This window comes from Salmo salar, chromosome 25 (genome assembly GCF_965601325.2).
Source record: "Salmo salar chromosome 25, fSalSal1, whole genome shotgun sequence".
NCBI classification, from domain to species: domain Eukaryota; kingdom Metazoa; phylum Chordata; class Actinopteri; order Salmoniformes; family Salmonidae; genus Salmo; species Salmo salar.
The window spans coordinates 54,588,531-54,614,849 of NC_138315.1; the positions used below are offsets into that span (position 1 = coordinate 54,588,531).

Below are 26,319 nucleotides of genomic sequence, written 5' to 3' on the forward strand. Positions count from 1 at the left end.
CATATCTATGGGTCCTACCCTGGTCTCCACTCTGTAAAGGTTAGAGTTAGCAGGGTTAGAGGGTCAGGGTTCAGGTCTGCCTCACCTCCACAACGCTGAGACACCAGTGAGGACGAACGAGGAGGCCGATATGTTCAGGTAGAGAGCGTTAGAACCTCTTGCGGCCGCACCACAAGCCAGGAGAATACAGCACATTTACAGCTTCACAGAGAAACACTGTTCTTTCTGGAATAACTCCAGAAATAGTTCTGATGGAATAACTCCAGGAATAGTTCTGATGGAATAACTCCAGAAATAGTTCTGATGGAATAACTCCAGGAATAGTTCTGATGGAATAACTCCAGAAATAGTTCTGATGGAATAACTCCAGGAATAGTTCTGATGGAATAACTCCAGAAATAGTTCTGATGGAATAACTCCAGGAATAGTTCTGATGGAATAACTCCAGGAATAGTTCTGATGGAATAACTCCAGAAATAGTTCTGATGGAATAACTCCAGGAATAGTTCTGATGGAATAACTCCAGGAATAGTTCTGATGGAATAACTCCAGAAATAGTTCTGATGGAATAACTCCAGGAATAGTTCTGATGGAATAACTCCAGAAATAGTTCTGATGGAATAACTCCAGGAATAGTTCTGATGGAATAACTCCAGAAATAGTTCTGATGGAATAACTCCAGGAATAGTTCTGATGGAATAACTCCAGAAATAGTTCTGATGGAATAACTCCAGAAATAGTTCTGATGGAATAACTCCAGAAATAGTTCTGATGGAATAACTCCAGAAATAGTTCTGATGGAATAACTCCAGAAATAGTTCTGATGGAATAACTCCAGGAATAGTTCTGATGGAATAACTCCAGAAATAGTTCTGATGGAATAACAAGGAACCTCTAAACAGTGTTGTCTGGAAGCTAAAATTCAAAATGAAAGAGGTCCATAGTACAGTATATGGGTACAGCATGTTGGATCAGAACAGCATGTGGGTACAGCATGTTGGATCAGAACAGCATGTTGGATCAGAACAGCATGTTGGCCAGTCAAGAGGTTCTGTTTCCTGTGAGGCCAGTCAAGAGGTCCTGTTTCCTGTGAGGCCAGTCAAGAGGTTCTGTTTCCTGTGAGGCCAGTCAAGAGGTCCTGTTTCCTGTGAGGCCAGTCAAGAGGTTCTGTTTCCTGTGAGCCCAGTCAAGAGGTCCTGTTTCCTGTGAGGCCAGTCAAGAGGTTCTGTTTCCTGTGAGGCCAGTCAAGAGGTCCTGTTTCCTGTGAGGCCAGTCAAGAGGTTCTGTTTCCTGTGAGGCCAGTCAAGAGGTTCTGTTTCCTGTGAGGCCAGTCAAGAGGTTCTGTTTCCTGTGAGGCCAGTCAAGAGGTTCTGTTTCCTGTGAGGCCAGTCCAGAGGTCCTGTTTCCTGTGAGGCCAGTCAAGAGGTTCTGTTTCCTGTGAGGCCAGTCAAGAGGTTCTGTTTCCTGTGAGGCCAGTCAAGAGGTTCTGTTTCCTGTGAGGCCAGTCAAGAGGTTCTGTTTCCTGTGAGGCCAGTCAAGAGGTTCTGTTTCCTGTGAGGCCAGTCAAGAGGTTCTGTTTCCTGTGAGGCCAGTCAAGAGGTTCTGTTTCCTGTGAGGCCAGTCAAGAGGTTCTGTTTCCTGTGAGGCCAGTCAAGAGGTTCTGTTTCCTGTGAGGCCAGTCAAGAGGTTCTGTTTCCTGTGAGGCCAGTCAAGAGGTTCTGTTTCCTGTGAGGCCAGTCAAGAGGTTCTGTTTCCTGTGAGGCCAGTCAAGAGGTTCTGTTTCCTGTGAGGCCAGTCCAGAGGTTCTGTTTCCTGTGAGGCCAGTCAAGAGGTTCTGTTTCCTGTGAGGCCAGTCCAGAGGTCCTGTTCCTCCAGCGCGTCAGTCTTTCTGTAGTTCAGTCATGTAGCTGCACATCAGCTACATGATTCAAGGGTTTTGTCTTTATTTTTTACTATTTTCTACATTGTAGAATAATAATGAACACATCAAAACTATGAAATAACACATGGAATCATGTAGTAACCAAATCAAAATATATTTTAGATTCTTCAAAGTAGCCACCCTTTGCCTTGAAGACAACTTTGCACACTCTTGGCATTCTCTCAACCAGCTTTATGAGGTAGTCACCTGGAATGCATTTCAATTAACAGGTGTGTCTTGTTAAAAGCTAATTTGTGGAATTTCTTTCCGTCTTAATGTGTTTGAACCAATCAGGTGTGTTGTGACATGGTAGGGGTGGTATACAGAAGATGGCCCTATTTGGTAAAATACCAAGTCCATATTATGACAAGAACAGCTCAAATAAGCAAAGAGAAACGACAGTCCATCATTACTTTAAGACATGAAGGTCAGTCAATACGGGAAATGTCAAGATCTTTGAAAGTTTTTTCAAGTGCAGTCGCAAAAACCATCAATCGCTATGATGAAACTGGCTCTCATTAGGACCACTACAGGAAAGGAAGACCCAGACTTACCTCTGCTGCAGAGGATAAGTTCATTATAGTTACCAGACTCAGAAATTGCAGCCCAAATAAATGTTTTACAGATCTCAACCCAATTGAGATGGTTTGGGATGGATTGGACCACAAAGTGAAGGAAAAGCAGCCAACAAGTGCTAAGCATATGTGGGAACTCCAAGACCGTTGAAAAAGCATTCCAGGTGAAGCTGGTTGAGAGAATACCAAGAGCCTGCAAAGCTGTCATCAAGGGTGGCTACTTTGAAGAATCTAAAATATATTTTGATTTGTTTCACACTTTTTTTTGGTTAATACATGATTTGTGTTATTTCATAGTTTTGATGTCTTCACTATTATTCTACAATGTAGAAAATAGTAGAAATAAAAACCCTTGAATGAGTAGGTGTGTCCAAAACTTTGACTTGTACTGTAGATATTTTCTGTATAAATGATAAAAACATATCAAGTTTATGGACTAAAACCTACAGAATCACGTTTTGGTTTGATTTTCTTTTTGACTCTAAAATCATGGTATTTGAAGAAAGAAAACATTCACACAGCGACAGTCTTTGAGTTGTGATTATCACATTTCCATGATAGTCATTTAGCAGACTCTCTGATCCAGAGTCATTTAGCAGACTCTCTGATCCACTACAGCAGTGAGTCATTTAGCAGACTCTCTGATCCAGAGTCATTTAGCAGACTCTCTGATCCACTACAGCAGTGAGTCATTTAGCAGACTCTCTGATCCATTACAGTAGGGAGTCATTTAGCAGACTCTCTGATCCAGGGCCACTACAGTAGTGAGTCATTTAGCAGACTCTCTGATCCACTACAGTAGTGAGTCATTTAGCAGACTCTCTGATCCATTACAGTAGTGAGTCATTTAGCAGACTCTCTGATCCACTACAGTAGTGAGTCATTTAGCAGACTCTCTGATCCATTACAGTAGTGAGTCATTTAGCAGACTCTCTGATCCAGAGATACTACAGTAGTGAGTCATTTAGCAGACTCTCTGATCCAGAGCCACTACAGTAGTGAGTCATTTAGCAGACTCTCTGATCCAGAGATACTACAGTAGTGAGTCATTTAGCAGACTCTCTGATCCAGAACCATTACAGTAGTGAGTCATTTAGCAGACTCTCTGATCCAGAGCCATTACAGTAGTGAGTCATTTAGCAGACTCTCTGATCCAGAGATACTACAGTAGTGAGTCATTTAGCAGACTCTCTGATCCAGAACCATTACAGTAGTGAGTCATTTAGCAGACTCTCTGATCCAGAGCACTAATGAGTGCATGCATTTTTCATACTTTTTTTGAACTGGTCCCCCGTGGGAAATGAAACTCAACTCTGACGTGACAAGCGCATGCTCTTCCAACTGAGCCACCCAGCATTCTCCAACCATAGACCCAGATGTTCTCCAACCATAGACCCAGATGTTCTCCAACCATAGACCCAGATGTTCTCCAACCATAGACCCAGATGTTCTCCAACCATAGACCCAGATGTTCTCCAACCATAGACCCAGCATTCTCCAACCATAGACCCAGTATTCTCCAACCATAGACCCAGTATTCTCCAACCATAGACCCAGATGTTCTCCAACCATAGACCCAGCTGTTCTCCAACCATAGACCCAGCTGTTCTCCAACCATAGACCCAGATGTTCTCCAACCATAGACCCAGATGTTCTCCAACCATAGACCCAGATGTTCTCCAACCATAGACCCAGATGTTCTCCAACCATAGACCCAGATGTTCTCCAACCATAGACCCAATATTCTCCAACCATAGACCCAGATGTTCTCCAACCATAGACCCAGCGTTCTCCAACCATAGACCCAGATGTTCTCCAACCATAGACCCAGATGTTCTCCAACCATAGACCCAGATGTTCTCCAACCATAGACCCAGATGTTCTCCAACCATAGACCCAGATGTTCTCCAACCATAGACCCAGTATTCTCCAACCATAGACCCAGATGTTCTCCAACCATAGACCCAGTATTCTCCAACCATAGACCCAGTATTCTCCAACCATAGACCCAGATGTTCTCCAACCATAGACCCAGATGTTCTCCAACCATAGACCCAGATGTTCTCCAACCATAGACCCAGATGTTCTCCAACCATAGACCCAGATGTTCTCCAACCATAGACCCAGATGTTCTCCAACCATAGACCCAGATGTTCTCCAACCATAGACCCAGTATTCTCCAACCATAGACCCAGATGTTCTCCAACCATAGACCCAGATGTTCTCCAACCATAGACCCAGATGTTCTCCATATAAACAAAGACAACTGAAGAATCAGTAGAGAACAGATTGCACATCACCAAGAGATGAACAGGGCTGGAGAGACTACAGGGTTCCAGTCTATAGATGAGAGAGACTACAGGGTTCCAGTCTATAGATGAGAGAGACTACAGGGTTCCAGTCTATAGATGAGAGAGACTACAGGGTTCCAGTCTATAGATGAGAGAGACTACAGGGTTCCAGTCTATAGATGAGAGAGACTACAGGGTTCCAGTCTATAGATGAGAGAGACTACAGGGTTCCAGTCTATAGATGAGAGAGACTACAGGGTTCCAGTCTATAGATGAGAGAGACTACAGGGTTCCAGTCTATAGATGAGAGAGACTACAGGGTTCCAGTCTATAGATGAGAGAGACTACAGGGTTCCAGTCTATAGATGAGAGAGACTACAGGGTTCCAGTCTATAGATGAGAGAGACTACAGGGTTCCAGTCTATAGATGAGAGAGACTACAGGGTTCCAGTCTATAGATGAGAGAGACTACAGGGTTCCAGTCTATAGATGAGAGAGACTACAGGGTTCCAGTCTATAGATGAGAGAGACTACAGGGTTCCAGTCTATAGATGAGAGAGACTACAGGGTTCCAGTCTATAGATGAGAGAGACTACAGGGTTCCAGTCTATAGATGAGAGAGACTACAGGGTTCCAGTCTATAGATGAGAGAGACTACAGGGTTCCAGTCTATAGATGAGAGAGACTACAGGGTTCCAGTCTATAGATGAACAACAACAAATGGTAGCTAGTCTGTTATTATTGCTGATTCAATACAACACGGACTGCTACGGCTTCAGTCATTAAATTAATCTCTGAAATGTTCAATTAGACCACAAGCTATTACAGCAATGACAGTATATTGTCCTGCTGCTGTCTAATGGTGTGTTGTGTTTCCTGCTGCTGTCTAATGGTGTGTTGTGTTGCCCTGCTGCTGTCTAATGGTGTGTTGTGTTGCCCTGCTGCTGTCTAATGGTGTGTTGTGTTGCCCTGCTGCTGTCTAATGGTGTGTTGTCCTGCTGCTGTCTAATGGTGTGTTGTCCTGCTGCTGTCTAATGTTGTGTTGCCCTGTTGCTGTCTAATGGTGTGTTGTGTTTCCTGCAGCTGTCTAATGGTGTGTTGTCCTGCTGCTGTCTAATGGTGTGTTTCCTGCTGCTGTCTAATTGTGTGTTGTGTGTCCTGCTGCTGTCTAATGGTGTGTTGTGTTTCCTGCTGCTGTCTAATGGTGTGTTGTGTTGCCCTGCTGCTGTCTAATGGTGTGTTGTGTTTCCTGCTGCTGTCTAATGGTGTGTTGTCCTGCTGCTGTCTAATGGTGTGTTGTGTTTCCTGCTGCTGTCTAATGGTGTGTTGTGTTTCCTGCTGCTGTCTAATGGTGTGTTGTGTTTCCTGCTGCTGTCTAATGGTGTGTTGTGTGTCCTGCTGCTGTCTAATGGTGTGTTGTGTTTCCTGCTGCTGTCTAATGGTGTGTTGTGTTTCCTGCTGCTGTCTAATGGTGTGTTGTGTTTCCTGCTGCTGTCTAATGGTGTGTTGTGTGTCCTGCTGCTGTCTAATGGTGTGTTGTGTTTCCTGCTGCTGTCTAATGGTGTGTTGTGTTGCCCTGCTGCTGTCTAATGGTGTGTTGTGTTTCCTGCTGCTGTCTAATGGTGTGTTGTGTTTCCTGCTGCTGTCTAATGGTGTGTTGTGTTTCCTGCTGCTGTCTAATGGTGTGTTGTGTGTCCTGCTGCTGTCTAATGGTGTGTTGTGTTTCCTGCTGCTGTCTAATGGTGTGTTGTGTTTCCTGCTGCTGTCTAATGGTGTGTTGTGTTTCCTGCTGCTGTCTAATGGTGTGTTGTCCTGCTGCTGTCTAATGGTGTGTTGTGTTTCCTGCTGCTGTCTAATGGTGTGTTGTGTTTCCTGCTGCTGTCTAATGGTGTGTTGTCCTGCTGCTGTCTAATGGTGTGTTGTGTTTCCTGCTGCTGTCTAATGGTGTGTTGCCCTGCTGCTGTCTAATGGTGTGTTGTGTTGTCCTGCTGCTGTCTAATGGTGTGTTGTGTTTCCTGCTGCTGTCTAATGGTGTGTTGTGTTTCCTGCTGCTGTCTAATGGTGTGTTGTGTTTCCTGCTGCTGTCTAATGGTGTGTTGTGTTTCCTGCTGCTGTCTAATGGTGTGTTGTGTTGCCCTGCTGCTGTCTAATGGTGTGTTGTGTTTCCTGCTGCTGTCTAATGGTGTGTTGTGTTGCCCTGCTGCTGTCTAATGGTGTGTTGTGTTTCCTGCTGCTGTCTAATGGTGTGTTGTGTTGCCCTGCTGCTGTCTAATGGTGTGTTGTGTTTCCTGCTGCTGTCTAATGGTGTGTTGTCCTGCTGCTGTCTAATGGTGTGTTGTCCTGCTGCTGTCTAATGGTGTGTTGTCCTGCTGCTGTCTAATGGTGTGTTGTGTGTCCTGCTGCTGTCTAATGGTGTGTTGCCCTGCTGCTGTCTAATGGTGTGTTGTGTTTCCTGCTGCTGTCTAATGGTGTGTTGTGTGTCCTGCTGCTGTCTAATGGTGTGTTGCCCTGCTGCTGTCTAATGGTGTGTTGTGTTGTCCTGCTGCTGTCTAATGGTGTGTTGTGTTTCCTGCTGCTGTCTAATGGTGTGTTGTGTTTCCTGCTGCTGTCTAATGGTGTGTTGTCCTGCTGCTGTCTAATGGTGTGTTGTGTTTCCTGCTGCTGTCTAATGGTGTGTTGTGTTTCCTGCTGCTGTCTAATGGTGTGTTGTGTTTCCTGCTGCTGTCTAATGGTGTGTTGTGTTTCCTGCTGCTGTCTAATGGTGTGTTGTGTGTCCTGCTGCTGTCTAATGGTGTGTTGTGTTTCCTGCTGCTGTCTAATGGTGTGTTGTGTTTCCTGCTGCTGTCTAATGGTGTGTTGTGTTTCCTGCTGCTGTCTAATGGTGTGTTGTGTGTCCTGCTGCTGTCTAATGGTGTGTTGTGTTTCCTGCTGCTGTCTAATGGTGTGTTGTGTTGCCCTGCTGCTGTCTAATGGTGTGTTGTGTTTCCTGCTGCTGTCTAATGGTGTGTTGTGTTTCCTGCTGCTGTCTAATGGTGTGTTGTGTTTCCTGCTGCTGTCTAATGGTGTGTTGTCCTGCTGCTGTCTAATGGTGTGTTGTGTTTCCTGCTGCTGTCTAATGGTGTGTTGTGTTTCCTGCTGCTGTCTAATGGTGTGTTGTGTTTCCTGCTGCTGTCTAATGGTGTGTTGTGTGTCCTGCTGCTGTCTAATGGTGTGTTGTGTTTCCTGCTGCTGTCTAATGGTGTGTTGTGTTTCCTGCTGCTGTCTAATGGTGTGTTGTGTTTCCTGCTGCTGTCTAATGGTGTGTTGTCCTGCTGCTGTCTAATGGTGTGTTGTGTTTCCTGCTGCTGTCTAATGGTGTGTTGTGTTTCCTGCTGCTGTCTAATGGTGTGTTGTCCTGCTGCTGTCTAATGGTGTGTTGTGTTTCCTGCTGCTGTCTAATGGTGTGTTGCCCTGCTGCTGTCTAATGGTGTGTTGTGTTGTCCTGCTGCTGTCTAATGGTGTGTTGTGTTTCCTGCTGCTGTCTAATGGTGTGTTGTGTTTCCTGCTGCTGTCTAATGGTGTGTTGTGTTTCCTGCTGCTGTCTAATGGTGTGTTGTGTTTCCTGCTGCTGTCTAATGGTGTGTTGTGTTGCCCTGCTGCTGTCTAATGGTGTGTTGTGTTTCCTGCTGCTGTCTAATGGTGTGTTGTGTTGCCCTGCTGCTGTCTAATGGTGTGTTGTGTTTCCTGCTGCTGTCTAATGGTGTGTTGTGTTGCCCTGCTGCTGTCTAATGGTGTGTTGTGTTTCCTGCTGCTGTCTAATGGTGTGTTGTCCTGCTGCTGTCTAATGGTGTGTTGTCCTGCTGCTGTCTAATGGTGTGTTGTCCTGCTGCTGTCTAATGGTGTGTTGTCCTGCTGCTGTCTAATGGTGTGTTGTGTGTCCTGCTGCTGTCTAATGGTGTGTTGCCCTGCTGCTGTCTAATGGTGTGTTGTGTTTCCTGCTGCTGTCTAATGGTGTGTTGTGTGTCCTGCTGCTGTCTAATGGTGTGTTGCCCTGCTGCTGTCTAATGGTGTGTTGTGTTGTCCTGCTGCTGTCTAATGGTGTGTTGTGTTTCCTGCTGCTGTCTAATGGTGTGTTGTCCTGCTGCTGTCTAATGGTGTGTTTCTGCCTGTCAGAGGTGGAACGGTGTGCTCCTTCAGGGAGACGGACCCGGGATAGCAGTCGGACAGAACCCTAACTCTAGGTAGTGGAAGTCTGGTCAGATGCCTACACACTCCCATTCTCAGTCACACGTCCACCACTGGCTTACTGCTGGTAAAGACAGCAAGTTACAAATAGACTGACTATGTCCACATTTCAACATGAAGACAAAAGCCCTCTGCTATTTGTCAAAACATTAGTCTCTCTCTCTCTCTACAGGGCAGAAGACCCTGGGCTTAGTGACCATTCAGCCATACAGGAGGTGGGGCTCAGCCGTACAGGAGGTGGGGTTCAGCCGTACAGGAGGTGGGGTTCAGCCGTACAGGAGGTGGGGGTTCAGCCGTACAGGAAGTGGGGGTTCAGCCGTACAGGAGATGGGGGCTCAGCCGTACAGGAGGTGGGGTTCAGCCGTACAGGAGGTGGAGTTCAGCCGTACAGGAGGTGGAGTTCAGCCGTACAGGAGGTGGGGTTCAGCCGTACAGGAGGTGGGGTTCAGCCGTACAGGAGGTGGGGCTCCAGTCGGAACAATAGGAAACAGAGACTGCTGGGTGTGAGACGTATATATATGTATGTAATAGGTGTGTGTCTATACGTGTGCGCGTCTACCTCCCCGCCAGGCCCCCCTCCAACACCACCAGGGCCCCCTCCAACACCACCAGGGCCCCCCTCCAACACCACCAGGGCCCCCCTCCAACACCACCAGGACCCCCCTCCAACACCACCAGGGCCCCCCTTCCAACCCCACCAGGGCCCCCCACCAGGCCCCTCTGCCAACCCCACCAGGCCCCCCCACCAGGCCCCCCCTCCAACCCCCCCACCAGGCCCCCCCTCCAACCCCACCAAGCCCCCCACCAGGCCCCCCCACCAGGCCCCCCCTCCAACCCCACCAGGCCCCCCCTCCAACCCCCCACCAGGCCCCCCTCCAACCCCACCAGGCCCCCCCACCAACCCCCCCCCACCAGGCCCCCCCACCAGGCCCCCCCCACCAGGCCCCCCCCACCAGGCCCCCCCACCAGGCCCCCCCACCAGGCTACACCTGTGATATGATCTGCATGTTGAAGCTGGGGGAGCGGGACTGCTTGGTGAGGGGCGTTCCCGAGGAGAGTAGCTCCTGGTTCTCCTCAGGCCGGGCCAGCACCTCCTCCTGCAGGCTGATGGTGGAGTAGCGGTGGGTCCCTCCTCCTCCAACGCTGGCACCCAGCCCTCCCAGAGCCCCCTCCAGCCCCCCAGAACCTCCCAGAGCACCCCCCAGGCTACTAATGCTGCCGTTCAGGTTCATGTTCACACCTTCATACAATGACTTGGATGAGGAGGAGCTGGCTGTTCGGACCAGTGTGCCGGGGGAAGGGCTGGGGCAGGGGTCAGGGAAGGATTGCTGCTTCTTGATTGGGCTGAGCTCGATGTCGATGGTGTCCATGGTGACGGGGGGAGGAGCAGGGGGAGGGGTCTGTGTTTGCTGACGTCGTCTCAGCGCTGCTGTGGGAGTGGCCACCACGGCGGAAAACAGCTCCCTGCGACTCGCCGCCACCCTCTCTCTCTGCCTCTCCTTCTCCCTCCATCTCTCCAGCTCTCTCTCCTTCTCCCTCGCTCTCTCCTGCTCTTTCATCTTCTCCATCTCCTTCTCCCTATGCATCAGCTCCCGCTCTCTCTCTCGGGACAGTCTGGCAGTGACTGTCTTCTTGACGCTGCTGCTCTTCTGACTGCCCCCCCGGGGCCCGGGTCCCCCAGGCTTGGTGGCGCTGGGCTGGCTGCTGTTGGAAGCCCCCGAGGAGAAACCCTCGTCTGGGTCGTTGAGGTTGAATGACTCCTCACCTACACTCATCCCATCAGCATCTGGAGAGACAGACAGAAAACAGGATGAGAGAATGAAGCGATTAAAAACAGACAGAAAACAGGTTGAGAGAATAAAGCGATAAAAACAGACAGAAAACAGGATGGAGAGAATGAAGCGATAGAGACAGAAAACAGGATGGAGAGAATGAAGCGGTAGAGACAGAAAACAGGATGGAGAGAATGAAGCGGTAGAGACAGAGACCGGTGAAACAGGTTGAACTGGAAGGAACAGACCAGGGTTGCAAAATTCCAGTAAATTTTCCCCAAAATTCCCAGTTTTTCCATAAATTCCAGCAAAAATATTCCCGGAATCCTCAAACCCAGGATTTCTGGAAAAACAGGGAATTTGGAGAAAGTGACATGAATTTCACGACCCTAGAAACAGACATTTTGTCTCCACTAGAAAAACACTAAGGTGTCACAGTGGAGACTACAGTCTATGCAGGTTGACCATATTGAGGTACAGCATATCTGGATTATCCATCAATAACATAAACAGATCAGCCACAGGTGGATGAATGGAGACACTATAGACCATATACAATCTGTCCTCCAAACAGAGAAGAGGAAGAGAGAAGTGGAAGAGAGAAAACAGAAGAGAGAAGACGGAAGAGAGAAGACGGAAGAGAGAAGACGGAAGAGAGGAGGAAGAGAGGAGGAAGAGAGGAGGACAAGCACATGACAAGTACACGAGCAACACGCTCTTCAGTTGCACATCGTGTTTCAACCCTACAAAAGACCTGTCAAACCACAACTGGATGTCTTACAGAGGGCTCTGTGGCTGGGAAATGTCTTACAGATGGCTCTGTGGCTGGCAAATGGTTTACAGATGGCTCTGTGTCTGGCAAATGGTTTACAGATGGCTCTGTGGCTGGCTGGCTGGCATATGGCTTACAGAGAGCTCTGTGACTGGCAAATGGTTTACAGATGGCTCTGTGGCTGGCAAATGGTTTACAGATGGCTCTGTGTCTGGCAAATGGTTTACAGATGGCTCTGTGGCTGGCTGGCTGGCATATGGCTTACAGAGAGCTCTGTGACTGGCAAATGGTTTACAGATGGCTCTGTGGCTGGCAAATGGTTTACAGATGGCTCTGTGTCTGGCAAATGGTTTACAGATGGCTCTGTGGCTGGCTGGCTGGCATATGGCTTACAGAGAGCTCTGTGACTGGCATATGGCTTACAGAGGGCTCTATGAATGGCTGTCCAGCATATGGCTTACAGAGGGCTCTGTGGCTGGCTGGCTGGCGTACGGATAAAGAAATCTCTGTGGCTGGCTGGCGTACGGATAAAGAAATCTCTGTGGCTGGCTGGCTGGCTGGCATATGGCTTACAGAGGGCTCTGTGGCTGGCTGGCATATGGCTTACAGAGGGCTCTGTGGCTGGCTGGCTGGCATATGGCTCTGTGGCTGGCTAGCATACGGCTTACAGAGGGCTCTGTGGCTGGCTGGCATATGGCTTACAGAGGGCTCTGTGGCTGGCTGGCATATGGCTCTGTGGCTGGCTAGCATACGGTTTACAGGGGGCTCTGTGGCTGGCTGGCATACGGCTTGCAGAGGGCTCTGTGGCTGGCTGGCTGGCATATGGCTTACAGAGGGCTTTGTGGCTGGTATATGGCTTACAGAGGGCTTTGTGGCTGGCTGGCGTACGGCTTACAGAGGGCTTTGTGGCTGGCATATGGCTTACAGAGGGCTTTGTGGCTGGCATATGGATTACAGAAGGCTTTGTGGCTGGCTGGCTAGCATATGGTTTATAGAGGGCTCTGTGGTTGGCTGGCTGGCTGGCATATGGCTTACAGAGTGCTTTGTGGCTGGTATATGGCTTACAGAAAGCTTTGTGGCTGGCGGCATATGGTTTATAGAGGGCTCTGTGGCGGGCTGGCAGGCATATGGCTTACAGAGGGCTCTGTGGCTGGCTGGCAGGCATATGGCTTACAGAGGGCTCTATGACTGGCTGGCTGGCAGGCATATGGCTTTCAGAGAGCTCTGTGGCTGGCTGGCAAGCATATGGCTTACAGAGGGCTCTATGACTGGCTGGCTGGCTGGCATATGGCTTACAGAGGGCTCTGTGGCTGGCTGGCAGGCATATGGCTTTCAGAGGGTTCTGTGGCTGGCTGGCTGGCATATGGCTTACAGAGAGCTCTGTGGCTGGCTGGCACATGGCTTACAGAGGGCTCTGTGGCTGGCTGGCATACGGCTTGAAGAGGGTTCTGTGGCTGGCTGGCTGGCATATGGCTTACAGAGAGCTCTGTGGCTGGCATATGGCTTACAGAGGGCTCTATGAATGGCTGTCTGGCATATGGCGTACAGAGGGCTCTGTGGCTGGCTGGCATATGGCTTACAGAGGGCTCTGTGGCTGACCGGCTGGCATATGGCTCTGTGGCTGGCTGGCATATGGCTAGCAGAGGGCTCTGTGGCTGGATGGCATATGGCTTACAGAGGGCTCTGTGGCTGGCTGGCATATGGCTTGCAGAGGGCTCTGTGGCTGGCTGGCATACGGCTTACAGAGGGCTCTGAGGCTGGCTGGCAGGCATTTGGCTCTGTGGCTGGCTGGCATATGGCTTACAGAGGGCTCCTGTGGCTGGCTGGCAGGCATTTGGCTCTGTGGCTGGCTGGCATATGGCTTACAGAGGGCTCTGTGGCTGGCTGGCAGGCATTTGGCTCTGTGGCTGGCTGGCATATGGCTTACAGCGGGCTCTGTGGCTGGCTAGCATACGGCTTACAGAGGGCTCTGTGGCTGGCTGGCATACGGCTTGCAGAGGGTTCTGTGGCTGGCTGGCATACGGCTTGCAGAGGGTTCTGTGGCTGGCTGGCATACGGCTTGCAGAGGGCTCTGTGGCTGGCTGGCATACGGCTTGCAGAGGGCTCTGTGGCTGGCTGGCATATGGCTTACAGAGGGCTTTGTGGCTGGTATATGGCTTACAGAAGGCTTTGTGGCTGGCTGGCTGGCGTACGGCTTACAGAGGGCTTTGTGGCTGGCTGGCTGGCATATGGTTCATAGAGGGCTCTGTGGCGGGCTGGCAGGCATATGGCTTACAGAGGGCTTTGTGGCTGGCTGGCAGGCATATGGCTTTCAGAGGGCTTTGTGGCTGGCTGGTAGGCATATGGCTCTGTGGCTGGCTGGCTGGTATATGGTTTATAGAGGGCTCTGTGGCTGGCTGACTGCCATATGGCTTACAGAGGGCTCTGTGGCTGGCTGGCAGGCATATGGACTGCAGAGGGCTCTGTGGTAGGCTGACTGGCATATGGCTTACAGAGAGCTATGTGGCTTGCATATGGCTAACAGAGGGCTCTATGAATGGCTGACTGGCATATGGCGTACAGAGGGCTCTGTGGCTGGCTGGCATATGGCTTGCAGAGGCCTCTGTGGCTGGCTGGCATATGGCTTGCAGAGGCCTCTGTGGCTGGCTGGCATATGGCTTGCAGAGGCCTCTGTGGCTGGCTGGCATATGGCTTACAGAGGGCTCTGTGGCTGGCTGGCATATGGCTTACAGAAAATTCTGTGGCTGGCTGGTTGGCATATGGCTTTCAGAGGGCTCTGTGGCTGGCATATGGCTTTCAGAGGGCTCTGTGGCTGGTATATAGCTTACAGAGGGCTCTGTGGCTGGCTGGCTGGCATATGGTTTATAGAGGGCTCAGTGGTTGGCTGGCTGGCATATGGCTTGCAGAGGCCTCTGTGGCTGGCTGGCATATGGCTTGCAGAGGCCTCTGTGGCTGGCTGGCATATGGCTTGCATAGGCCTCTGTGGCTGGCTGGCATATGGCTTGCATTGGCCTCTGTGGCTGGCTGGCATATGGCTTACAGAGGCCTCTGTGGCTGGCTGGCATATGGCTTACAGAGGCCTCTGTGGCTGGCATATGGCTTACAGAGGGCTCTGTGGCTGGCATATGGCTTACAGAGGGCTCTGTGGCTGGCATATGGCTTACAGAGGGCTCTGTGGCTGGCATATGGCTTACAGAGGGCTCTGTGGCTGGCATATGGCTTACAGAGGGCTCTGTGGCTGGCATATGGCTTACAGAGGGCTCTGTGGCTGGCATATGGCTTACAGAGGGCTCTGTGGCTGGCATATGGCTTACAGAGGGCTCTGTGGCTGGCATATGGCTTACAGAGGCTCTGTGGCTGGCATATGGCTTACAGAGGGCTCTGTGGCTGGCATATGGCTTACAGAGGGCTCTGTGGCTGGCAAATGGCTTACAGAGGCCTCTGTGGCTGGCTGGCTGGCTTGCATATGGCTTACAGAGGGCTCTGTGGCTGGCTGGCTGGTTGGCCGGCTGGCATATGGCTAACAGAGGGCTCTGTGGCTGGCAAATGGCTTACAGAGGGCTCTGTGGCTGGCAGGCAGGCATTTGGCTCTGTGGCTGGCTCTGTGGCTGGCATATGGCTTACAGAGGGCTCTGTGGCTGGCGGCATATGGTTTATAGAGGGCTCTGTGGCTGGCTGGCAGGCATATGGCTTACAGAGGGCTCTGTGGATGGCTGGCATACGGCTTGCAGAGGGCTCTGTGACTGGCTGGCATACGGATTACAGAGGGCTTTGTGGCTGGTATATAGCTTACAGAGGGCTTTGTGGCTGGCTGGCATATGGTTTATAGAGGGCTCTGTGGTTGGCTGGCTGGCATATGGCTTACAGAGGGCTCTATGAATGGCTGTCTGGCATATGGCTTAGAGGGCTCTGTGGCTGGCTGGCTGGCTGGCGTATGGATAAAGAGAGCTCTGTGGCTGGCTGGCTGGCATATGGCTTGCAGAGGCCTCTGTGGCTGGCTGGCATATGGCTTACAGAGGGCTCTGTGGCTGGCTGGCATATGGCTTACAGAAAATTCTGTGGCTGGCTGGTTGGCATATGGCTTTCAGAGGGCTCTGTGGCTGGCATATGGCTTTCAGAGGGCTCTGTGGCTGGTATATAGCTTACAGAGGGCTCTGTGGCTGGCTGGCTGGCATATGGTTTATAGAGGGCTCAGTGGTTGGCTGGCTGGCATATGGCTTGCAGAGGCCTCTGTGGCTGGCTGGCATATGGCTTGCAGAGGCCTCTGTGGCTGGCTGGCATATGGCTTGCATAGGCCTCTGTGGCTGGCTGGCATATGGCTTGCATTGGCCTCTGTGGCTGGCTGGCATATGGCTTACAGAGGCCTCTGTGGCTGGCTGGCATATGGCTTACAGAGGCCTCTGTGGCTGGCATATGGCTTACAGAGGGCTCTGTGGCTGGCATATGGCTTACAGAGGGCTCTGTGGCTGGCATATGGCTTACAGAGGGCTCTGTGGCTGGCATATGGCTTACAGAGGGCTCTGTGGCTGGCATATGGCTTACAGAGGGCTCTGTGGCTGGCATATGGCTTACAGAGGGCTCTGTGGCTGGCATATGGCTTACAGAGGGCTCTGTGGCTGGCATATGGCTTACAGAGGGCTCTGTGGCTGGCATATGGCTTACAGAGGCTCTGTGGCTGGCATATGGCTTACAGAGGGCTCTGTGGCTGGCATATGGCTTACAGAGGGCTCTGTGGCTGGCAAATGGCTTACAGAGGCCTCTGTGGCTGGCTGGCTGGCTTGCATATGGCTTACAGAGGGCTCTGTGGCTGGCTGGCTGGTTGGCCGGCTGGCATATGGCTAACAGAGGGCTCTGTGGCTGGCAAATGGCTTACAGAGGGCTCTGTGGCTGGCAGGCAGGCATTTGGCTCTGTGGCTGGCTCTGTGGCTGGCATATGGCTTACAGAGGGCTCTGTGGCTGGCGGCATATGGTTTATAGAGGGCTCTGTGGCTGGCTGGCAGGCATATGGCTTACAGAGGGCTCTGTGGATGGCTGGCATACGGCTTGCAGAGGGCTCTGTGACTGGCTGGCATACGGATTACAGAGGGCTTTGTGGCTGGTATATAGCTTACAGAGGGCTTTGTGGCTGGCTGGCATATGGTTTATAGAGGGCTCTGTGGTTGGCTGGCTGGCATATGGCTTACAGAGGGCTCTATGAATGGCTGTCTGGCATATGGCTTAGAGGGCTCTGTGGCTGGCTGGCTGGCTGGCGTATGGATAAAGAGAGCTCTGTGGCTGGCTGGCAAGCATATGGCTTACAGAGGGCTCTGTGGCTGGCTGCCATATGGCTTTCAGAGGGCTCTGTGGCTGGCTGCCATATGGCTTACAGAGGCCTCTGTGGCTGGCTGGCGTATGGCTTGCAGAGGCCTCTGTGGCTGGCTGGCTGGCGTACGGCTTACAGAGGGCTCTGTGGCTGGCTGGCTGGCGTACGGCTTACAGAGGGCTCTGTGGCTGGCTGGCTGGCGTATGGCTTACAGAGGGCTCTGTGGCTGGCTGGCTGGCGTATGGCTTACAGAGGGCTCTGTGGCTGGCTGGCTGGCGTATGGCTTACAGAGGGCTCTGTGGCTGGCTGGCTGGCGTATGGCTTACAGAGGGCTCTGTGGCTGGCTGGCTGGCGTATGGCTTACAGAGGGCTCTGTGGCTGACCGGCTGGCGTATGGCTTACAGAGGGCTCTGTGGCTGACCGGCTGGCGTATGGCTTACAGAGGGCTCTGTGGCTGACCGGCATATGGCTAACAGAGGGCTCTGTGGCTGGCGTATGGCTTACAGAGGGCTCTGTGGCTGGCCGGCTGGCATATGGCTTACAGAGGGCTCTGTGGCTGGCCGGCTGGCATATGGCTTACAGAGGGCTCTGTGGCTGACCGGCATATGGTTAACAGAGGGCTCTGTGGCTGGCTGGCCGGCATATGGCTTACAGAGGGCTCTGTGGCTGGCCGGCTGGCATATGGTTTATAGAGGGCTCTGTGGTTGGCTGGCTGGCATATGGCTTACAGAGGGCTCTATGAATGGCTGTCTGGCATATGGCTTAGAGGGCTCTGTGGCTGGCTGGCTGGCTGGCGTATGGATAAAGAGAGCTCTGTGGCTGGCTGGCAAGCATATGGCTTACAGAGGGCTCTGTGGCTGGCTGCCATATGGCTTACAGAGGCCTCTGTGGCTGGCTGGCGTATGGCTTGCAGAGGCCTCTGTGGCTGGCTGGCTGGCGTACGGCTTACAGAGGGCTCTGTGGCTGGCTGGCTGGCGTACGGCTTACAGAGGGCTCTGTGGCTGGCTGGCTGGCGTATGGCTTACAGAGGGCTCTGTGGCTGGCTGGCTGGCGTATGGCTTACAGAGGGCTCTGTGGCTGGCTGGCTGGCGTATGGCTTACAGAGGGCTCTGTGGCTGGCTGGCTGGCGTATGGCTTACAGAGGGCTCTGTGGCTGACCGGCAGGCATATGGCTTTCAGAGGGTTCTGTGGCTGGCTGGCTGGCATATGGCTTACAGAGGGCTCTGTGGCTGGCTGGCAGGCATATGGCTTTCAGAGGGTTCTGTGGCTGGCTGGCTGGCATATGGCTTACAGAGAGCTCTGTGGCTGGCTGGCACATGGCTTACAGAGGGCTCTGTGGCTGGCTGGCATACGGCTTGAAGAGGGTTCTGTGGCTGGCTGGCTGGCATATGGCTTACAGAGAGCTCTGTGGCTGGCATATGGCTTACAGAGGGCTCTATGAATGGCTGTCTGGCATATGGCGTACAGAGGGCTCTGTGGCTGGCTGGCATATGGCTTACAGAGGGCTCTGTGGCTGACCGGCTGGCATATGGCTCTGTGGCTGGCTGGCATATGGCTAGCAGAGGGCTCTGTGGCTGGATGGCATATGGCTTACAGAGGGCTCTGTGGCTGGCTGGCATATGGCTTGCAGAGGGCTCTGTGGCTGGCTGGCATACGGCTTACAGAGGGCTCTGAGGCTGGCTGGCAGGCATTTGGCTCTGTGGCTGGCTGGCATATGGCTTACAGAGGGCTCCTGTGGCTGGCTGGCAGGCATTTGGCTCTGTGGCTGGCTGGCATATGGCTTACAGAGGGCTCTGTGGCTGGCTGGCAGGCATTTGGCTCTGTGGCTGGCTGGCACATGGCTTACAGCGGGCTCTGTGGCTGGCTAGCATACGGCTTACAGAGGGCTCTGTGGCTGGCTGGCATACGGCTTGCAGAGGGTTCTGTGGCTGGCTGGCATACGGCTTGCAGAGGGTTCTGTGGCTGGCTGGCATACGGCTTGCAGAGGGCTCTGTGGCTGGCTGGCATACGGCTTGCAGAGGGCTCTGTGGCTGGCTGGCATATGGCTTACAGAGGGCTTTGTGGCTGGTATATGGCTTACAGAAGGCTTTGTGGCTGGCTGGCTGGCGTACGGCTTACAGAGGGCTTTGTGGCTGGCTGGCTGGCATATGGTTCATAGAGGGCTCTGTGGCGGGCTGGCAGGCATATGGCTTACAGAGGGCTTTGTGGCTGGCTGGCAGGCATATGGCTTTCAGAGGGCTTTGTGGCTGGCTGGTAGGCATATGGCTCTGTGGCTGGCTGGCTGGTATATGGTTTATAGAGGGCTCTGTGGCTGGCTGACTGCCATATGGCTTACAGAGGGCTCTGTGGCTGGCTGGCAGGCATATGGCTAGCAGAGGGCTCTGTGGTAGGCTGACTGGCATATGGCTTACAGAGAGCTATGTGGCTTGCATATGGCTAACAGAGGGCTCTATGAATGGCTGACTGGCATATGGCGTACAGAGGGCTCTGTGGCTGGCTGGCATATGGCTTGCAGAGGCCTCTGTGGCTGGCTGGCATATGGCTTGCAGAGGCCTCTGTGGCTGGCTGGCATATGGCTTGCAGAGGCCTCTGTGGCTGGCTGGCATATGGCTTACAGAGGGCTCTGTGGCTGGCTGGCATATGGCTTACAGAAAATTCTGTGGCTGGCTGGTTGGCATATGGCTTTCAGAGGGCTCTGTGGCTGGCATATGGCTTTCAGAGGGCTCTGTGGCTGGTATATAGCTTACAGAGGGCTCTGTGGCTGGCTGGCTGGCATATGGTTTATAGAGGGCTCAGTGGTTGGCTGGCTGGCATATGGCTTGCAGAGGCCTCTGTGGCTGGCTGGCATATGGCTTGCAGAGGCCTCTGTGGCTGGCTGGCATATGGCTTGCATAGGCCTCTGTGGCTGGCTGGCATATGGCTTGCATTGGCCTCTGTGGCTGGCTGGCATATGGCTTACAGAGGCCTCTGTGGCTGGCTGGCATATGGCTTACAGAGGCCTCTGTGGCTGGCATATGGCTTACAGAGGGCTCTGTGGCTGGCATATGGCTTACAGAGGGCTCTGTGGCTGGCATATGGCTTACAGAGGGCTCTGTGGCTGGCATATGGCTTACAGAGGGCTCTGTGGCTGGCATATGGCTTACAGAGGGCTCTGTGGCTGGCATATGGCTTACAGAGGGCTCTGTGGCTGGCATATGGCTTACAGAGGGCTCTGTGGCTGGCATATGGCTTACAGAGGGCTCTGTGGCTGGCATATGGCTTACAGAGGCTCTGTGGCTGGCATATGGCTTACAGAGGGCTCTGTGGCTGGCATATGGCTTACAGAGGGCTCTGTGGCTGGCAAATGGCTTACAGAGGCCTCTGTGGCTGGCTGGCTGGCTTGCATATGGCTTACAGAGGGCTCTGTGGCTGGCTGGCTGGTTGGCCGGCTGGCATATGGCTAACAGAGGGCTCTGTGGCTGGCAAATGGCTTACAGAGGGCTCTGTGGCTGGCAGGCAGGCATTTGGCTCTGTGGCTGGCTCTGTGGCTGGCATATGGCTTACAGAGGGCTCTGTGGCTGGCGGCATATGGTTTATAGAGGGCTCTGTGGCTGGCTGGCAGGCATATGGCTTACAGAGGGCTCTGTGGATGGCTGGCATACGGCTTGCAGAGGGCTCTGTGACTGGCTGGCATACGGATTACAGAGGGCTTTGTGGCTGGTATATAGCTTACAGAGGGCTTTGTGGCTGGCTGGCATATGGTTTATAGAGGGCTCTGTGGTTGGCTGGCTGGCATATGGCTTACAGAGGGCTCTATGAATGGCTGTCTGGCATATGGCTTAGAGGGCTCTGTGGCTGGCTGGCTGGCTGGCGTATGGATAAAGAGAGCTCTGTGGCTGGCTGGCAAGCATATGGCTTACAGAGGGCTCTGTGGCTGGCTGCCATATGGCTTTCAGAGGGCTCTGTGGCTGGCTGCCATATGGCTTACAGAGGCCTCTGTGGCTGGCTGGCGTATGGCTTGCAGAGGCCTCTGTGGCTGGCTGGCTGGCGTACGGCTTACAGAGGGCTCTGTGGCTGGCTGGCTGGCGTACGGCTTACAGAGGGCTCTGTGGCTGGCTGGCTGGCGTATGGCTTACAGAGGGCTCTGTGGCTGGCTGGCTGGCGTATGGCTTACAGAGGGCTCTGTGGCTGGCTGGCTGGCGTATGGCTTACAGAGGGCTCTGTGGCTGGCTGGCTGGCGTATGGCTTACAGAGGGCTCTGTGGCTGGCTGGCTGGCGTATGGCTTACAGAGGGCTCTGTGGCTGACCGGCTGGCGTATGGCTTACAGAGGGCTCTGTGGCTGACCGGCTGGCGTATGGCTTACAGAGGGCTCTGTGGCTGACCGGCATATGGCTAACAGAGGGCTCTGTGGCTGGCGTATGGCTTACAGAGGGCTCTGTGGCTGGCCGGCTGGCATATGGCTTACAGAGGGCTCTGTGGCTGGCCGGCTGGCATATGGCTTACAGAGGGCTCTGTGGCTGACCGGCATATGGTTAACAGAGGGCTCTGTGGCTGGCTGGCCGGCATATGGCTTACAGAGGGCTCTGTGGCTGGCCGGCTGGCATATGGTTTATAGAGGGCTCTGTGGTTGGCTGGCTGGCATATGGCTTACAGAGGGCTCTATGAATGGCTGTCTGGCATATGGCTTAGAGGGCTCTGTGGCTGGCTGGCTGGCTGGCGTATGGATAAAGAGAGCTCTGTGGCTGGCTGGCAAGCATATGGCTTACAGAGGGCTCTGTGGCTGGCTGCCATATGGCTTACAGAGGCCTCTGTGGCTGGCTGGCGTATGGCTTGCAGAGGCCTCTGTGGCTGGCTGGCTGGCGTACGGCTTACAGAGGGCTCTGTGGCTGGCTGGCTGGCGTACGGCTTACAGAGGGCTCTGTGGCTGGCTGGCTGGCGTATGGCTTACAGAGGGCTCTGTGGCTGGCTGGCTGGCGTATGGCTTACAGAGGGCTCTGTGGCTGGCTGGCTGGCGTATGGCTTACAGAGGGCTCTGTGGCTGGCTGGCTGGCGTATGGCTTACAGAGGGCTCTGTGGCTGACCGGCTGGCGTATGGCTTACAGAGGGCTCTGTGGCTGACCGGCTGGCGTATGGCTTACAGAGGGCTCTGTGGCTGACCGGCATATGGCTAACAGAGGGCTCTGTGGCTGACCGGCATATGGTTAACAGAGGGCTCTGTGGCTGACCGGCTGGCGTATGGTTAACAGAGGGCTCTGTGGCTGACTGGCATATGGTTAACAGAGGGCTCTGTGGCTGGCTGGCATATGGTTAACAGAGGGCTCTGTGGCTGACCGGCATATGGTTAACAGAAGTCTGTAAATGGAGGGGATGAGGGTAAAGAGTAGATAATCCAGTCCAGCAGCCCAGAGCTTCTGAATGATGAGTGTCTTAGTCTGACCAGACTGAACCCTAGACACATCAAACAAGACTAAATGGACCTTCAAATGTAGCAATGAATGTTTAAGACAGATGGGTAAAAGCAAGCAGCTGAGCTCCAGGATGTGGAGGTGGTAACAGACAAGGAGCCAGCTGTCTGTGGCAGTAAGGAGCGCCGAAGTTGAGCATTGTTTGGAAGGTTGATGATTCAGATGAGGGCAGTATGTGTGGAGGCCATGTCATGCACATGCTTGGAGGCAGTTTCTCACTCCCTGAGCTGCGCTACTTTAGATACATGAATACAGCTGTAACTCTGCACATCTATACAGCTGCACTACACAACTAAATGGACACCAGTTTACAGGTACAGCTGGGTTCTGCTGGTCCAAATGTTCCCTGGAATGGAGAACACTTCCAGTTTACAGGTACAGCTGGGTTCTGCTGGTCCAAATGTTCCCTGGAATGGAGAACACTTCCAGTTTACAGGTACAGCTGGGTTCTGCTGGTCCAAATGTTCCCTGGAATGGAGAACACTTCCAGTGAACAGGTACAGCTGGTCCAAATGTTCCCTGGAATGAAACTGACACCACATGGAGCTGCAGAGACCAGACCACAGTGACATAACAACTGTTCCAGTCGCTCCAGGTGAGAACCAGAACCAAGCCCCAGAGGTCAGGACGTTTTTTTCTAAACATCCTGAAGTTTTCCTAAGGAAACAGACGAGCATGCTCAGTATTGACGATAGGCGGTGCTCTAAACAGGAAGCATGGGGTCACGGTAAGGTTGTAGCTCCATGCTATGGTCGTGTCCACCTATCCTTCAACCCAGAAGTGTTCTTTCCTCTCTGCTATACAGCACAGAGGACAATACTGCCCCCCAAAAAAAGGCAAAGTGCAGTAACTATTAATTTGGTCAATATGTTTGATCTGTTGTGATGGCAAGGTATATTATCTGATTAATGTGGTATTTCGTTTCCTGACAGAAGCCAGTCGTTCAGAATAAATCATGAAGAATCAGAAATTGCTGTCTAGGCAGAAAAAAAGACTGAAGTCAATAATGTTTTTTACGTAGTTACAGCACTTTGTAGGGCAGTATAGAAATGACGTGATTGGTGGATGGATTGGACAACAGGAAGTTGGAGGTAGTAGCAATGTATCTGAACAAGGGCCGGAGGAGTTGGTGAACTCTTGGGAGGCGGAGAGGTAACCAATGGGACGGAACCCTCACTGCTCTGCGACTCCTCCCGTTCCTGCCTACACTCCAATGTGATTGGGGGGATGATGCTGTAGCCCCGCCCTCCTCGCTCTCGATTGGCCGCTGGATCCCAGGAAGTGTGGCTAGTCGTGATGGTGACACTGAGCTCTGCTTCGTTTGTGTAGTCAAAACAATCTGGGGTGTAACAACACAGGATGAGATGCTCTTAACAGCCACGCCCATCAGAAGTCTACATGGTACAGCACTTATCATGGTCAGGCAACCCACCACGAAATCTGACCACACACTGTACACTCCACTGGTGACGAGTGGGTTAGAAATGAAATCTGACCACACACTGTACACTCCACTGGTGACGAGTGGGTTATAAATGAAATCTGACCACAGGGTTGCTGTCTCTTACCCTCCCTCTTCCAGCGGTGTCGTCTGATGGATGCGGCGGTGATGGCGGAGCGGGAGATGCGACTGACGGTCGGCGTGACCTCCACCTGAAGGACCTTCCTGCCTCGCGTCTCGTCTGGAGCGTTGTCTGGCAGGGAACTCTTCATAGCATTACCCAGCTAGCAGGGAGCACAGGTCAGAGGTCAAATGGACTGGTCAACCAAACCCTAATGCTAACCCTAATGCTAACCCCAAACCCTAATGCTAACCCTAGCTAACCCTACTGCTAACCTTAACCCCAAACCCTAATGCTAACCCTAACTAACCCCAAACCCTAATGCTAACCCCAAACCCTAATGCTAACCCTAACCCCAAACCCTAATGCTAACCCTAACTAACCCCAAACCCTAATGCTAACCCCAAACCCTAATGCTAACCCTAACTAACCCCAAACCCTAATGCTAACCCTAACCCCAAACCCTAATGCTAACCCTAACTAACCCCAAACCCTAATGCTAACCCCAAACCCTAATGCTAACCCCAAACCCTAATGCTAACCCCAAACCCTAATGCTAACCCCAAACCCTAATGCTAACCCTAACCCCAAACCCTAATGCTAACCCTAATGCTAACCCTAACTAACCCTAATGCTAACCCTAATGCTAACCCCAAACCCTAATGCTAACCCTAACTAAGCCCAAACCCTAATGCTAACCCTAATGCTAACCTTAACCCCAAACCCTAATGCTAACCCTAACTAAGCCCAAACCCTAATGCTAACCCTAACAAACCCTAATGCTAACCCTAATGCTAACCCTAACAAACCCTAATGCTAACCCTAACAAACCCTAATGCTAACCCTAACTAACCCTAACCCCAAACCCGATGTCTGGCAGGGAACTGCTCATAGCATCCCCCAGCTGGCAGGGAACTGCTCATAGCATCCCCCAGCTGGCAGGGAACTGCTCATAGCATCCCCCAGCTGGCAGGGAACTGCTCATAGCATCCCCCAGCTGGCAGGGAACTGCTCATAGCATCCCCCAGCTGGCAGGGAACTGCTCATAGCACCCCCCAGCTGGCAGGGAGAATAGAGGTTTGAGATCACTAGACTAATAGATAGAGTTTCTGATGGAACAGTCTTAGCTCTATGGCTGTACAGGACTCCGGAACTGGGACCCTGGTACTGGACTCCGGAACTGGGACCCTGAGTTTACAGGCCCATGGGTTAGGGGCTGAGTTTACAGGCCCATGGGTTAGTTCTTACCACTAGGGGCTGAGTTTACAGGCCCATGGGTTAGGGGCTGAGTTTACAGGCCCATGGGTTAGGGGCTGAGTTTACAGGCCCATGGGTTAGTTCTTACCACTAGGGGCTGAGTTTACAGGCCCATGGGTTAGGGGCTGAGTTTACAGGCCCATGGGTTAGGGGCTGAGTTTACAGGCCCATGGGTTAGGGGCTGAGTTTACAGGCCCATGGGTTAGTTCTTACCACTAGGGGCTGAGTTTACAGGCCCATGGGTTAGGGGCTGAGTTTACAGGCCCATGGGTTAGGGGCTGAGTTTAAAGGCCCATGGGTTAGTTCTTACCACTAGGGGCTGAGTTTACAGGCCCATGGGTTAGGGGCTGAGTTTACAGGCCCATGGGTTAGGGGCTGAGTTTACAGGCCCATGGGTTAGGTCTTACCAGTAAGGGTTGAGAGTAGAGTTCCAGCTGAGCTCTGTAGAGGATGTCTTCCAGAGCTTCCTTCCCCATCTCCCACTCGCCGTTATATCTGTATGAGATAAAACACAATAAAAAGTCAAACATCACTTCTAATCACCATGACGACGTCCAAGTCAACATCCAGGCCGACCTGCCAGGTGTCCTGATGTCCTCACTCACACAGATAATGTAAATCTGTTTTTTAGAGCAGGGCTATGATTACTAGTCCAAGGTAAGAGTTCTGCCACACCTGCAGCTTTGTATACCGCTCCCGCTGGCTTTCTGTTCTATTTCCACCTGCAGGAAATGGTTCCAACCACAGCCATGCAATGTTATTTTAGGTGTCATGTGATGCAGCTCGCCTACCAACCATTTGCACCCTATAGGCAATATCAAAATGCGCAAAAATAACTTCAGAAATAGGTTCAATTACCAGAGATTCTCAGGTGGCCCATTATATTAGGCTATCTGTATTACTGGGATTCTCTGCCTCTAACCCTACTACAGAGCTGAGTCACTGGCTTACTGGTGTTCTTCCATGCCGTCCCTAGGAGGGGTGCGTCACTTGAGTGGGTTGAGTCACTGACGTGATCTTCCTGTCTGGGTTGGAGCCCCCCCCTTGGGTTGTGCCGTGGGGGAGAACTTCGTGGGCTATACTCGGCCTTATCTCAGGATAGTAAGTTGGTGGTTGAAGGTATCCCTCTAGTGGTGTGGGGGCTGTGCTTTGGCAAAGTGGGTGGGGTTATATCCTGCCTGTTTGGCCCTGTCCGGGG

The 26,319-nt window shown here is 52.4% G+C and overlaps 1 protein-coding gene across 2 annotated transcripts in view; it reads right to left on the bottom strand.

Annotated features, from left to right (window-relative positions):
• Positions 1–9,977: 9,977 nt before the first annotated feature.
• Positions 9,978–26,319, bottom strand: part of LOC106586949 (hyccin 2) — a 153,458-nt gene continuing 137,116 nt past the window's right edge. For both annotated transcript variants that reach the window (XM_045707907.2, XM_045707906.2), the window contains 3 exons: positions 25,529–25,616; positions 23,871–24,027; positions 9,978–10,797 (listed from right to left, as the gene is read on the bottom strand). In XM_045707907.2, coding sequence (XP_045563863.1) covers positions 9,995–10,797; positions 23,871–24,027; positions 25,529–25,616 — 1,048 coding nt within the window. In that variant the 3' untranslated portion in view covers positions 9,978–9,994. The remainder of the gene's footprint in view (positions 10,798–23,870; positions 24,028–25,528; positions 25,617–26,319) is intronic.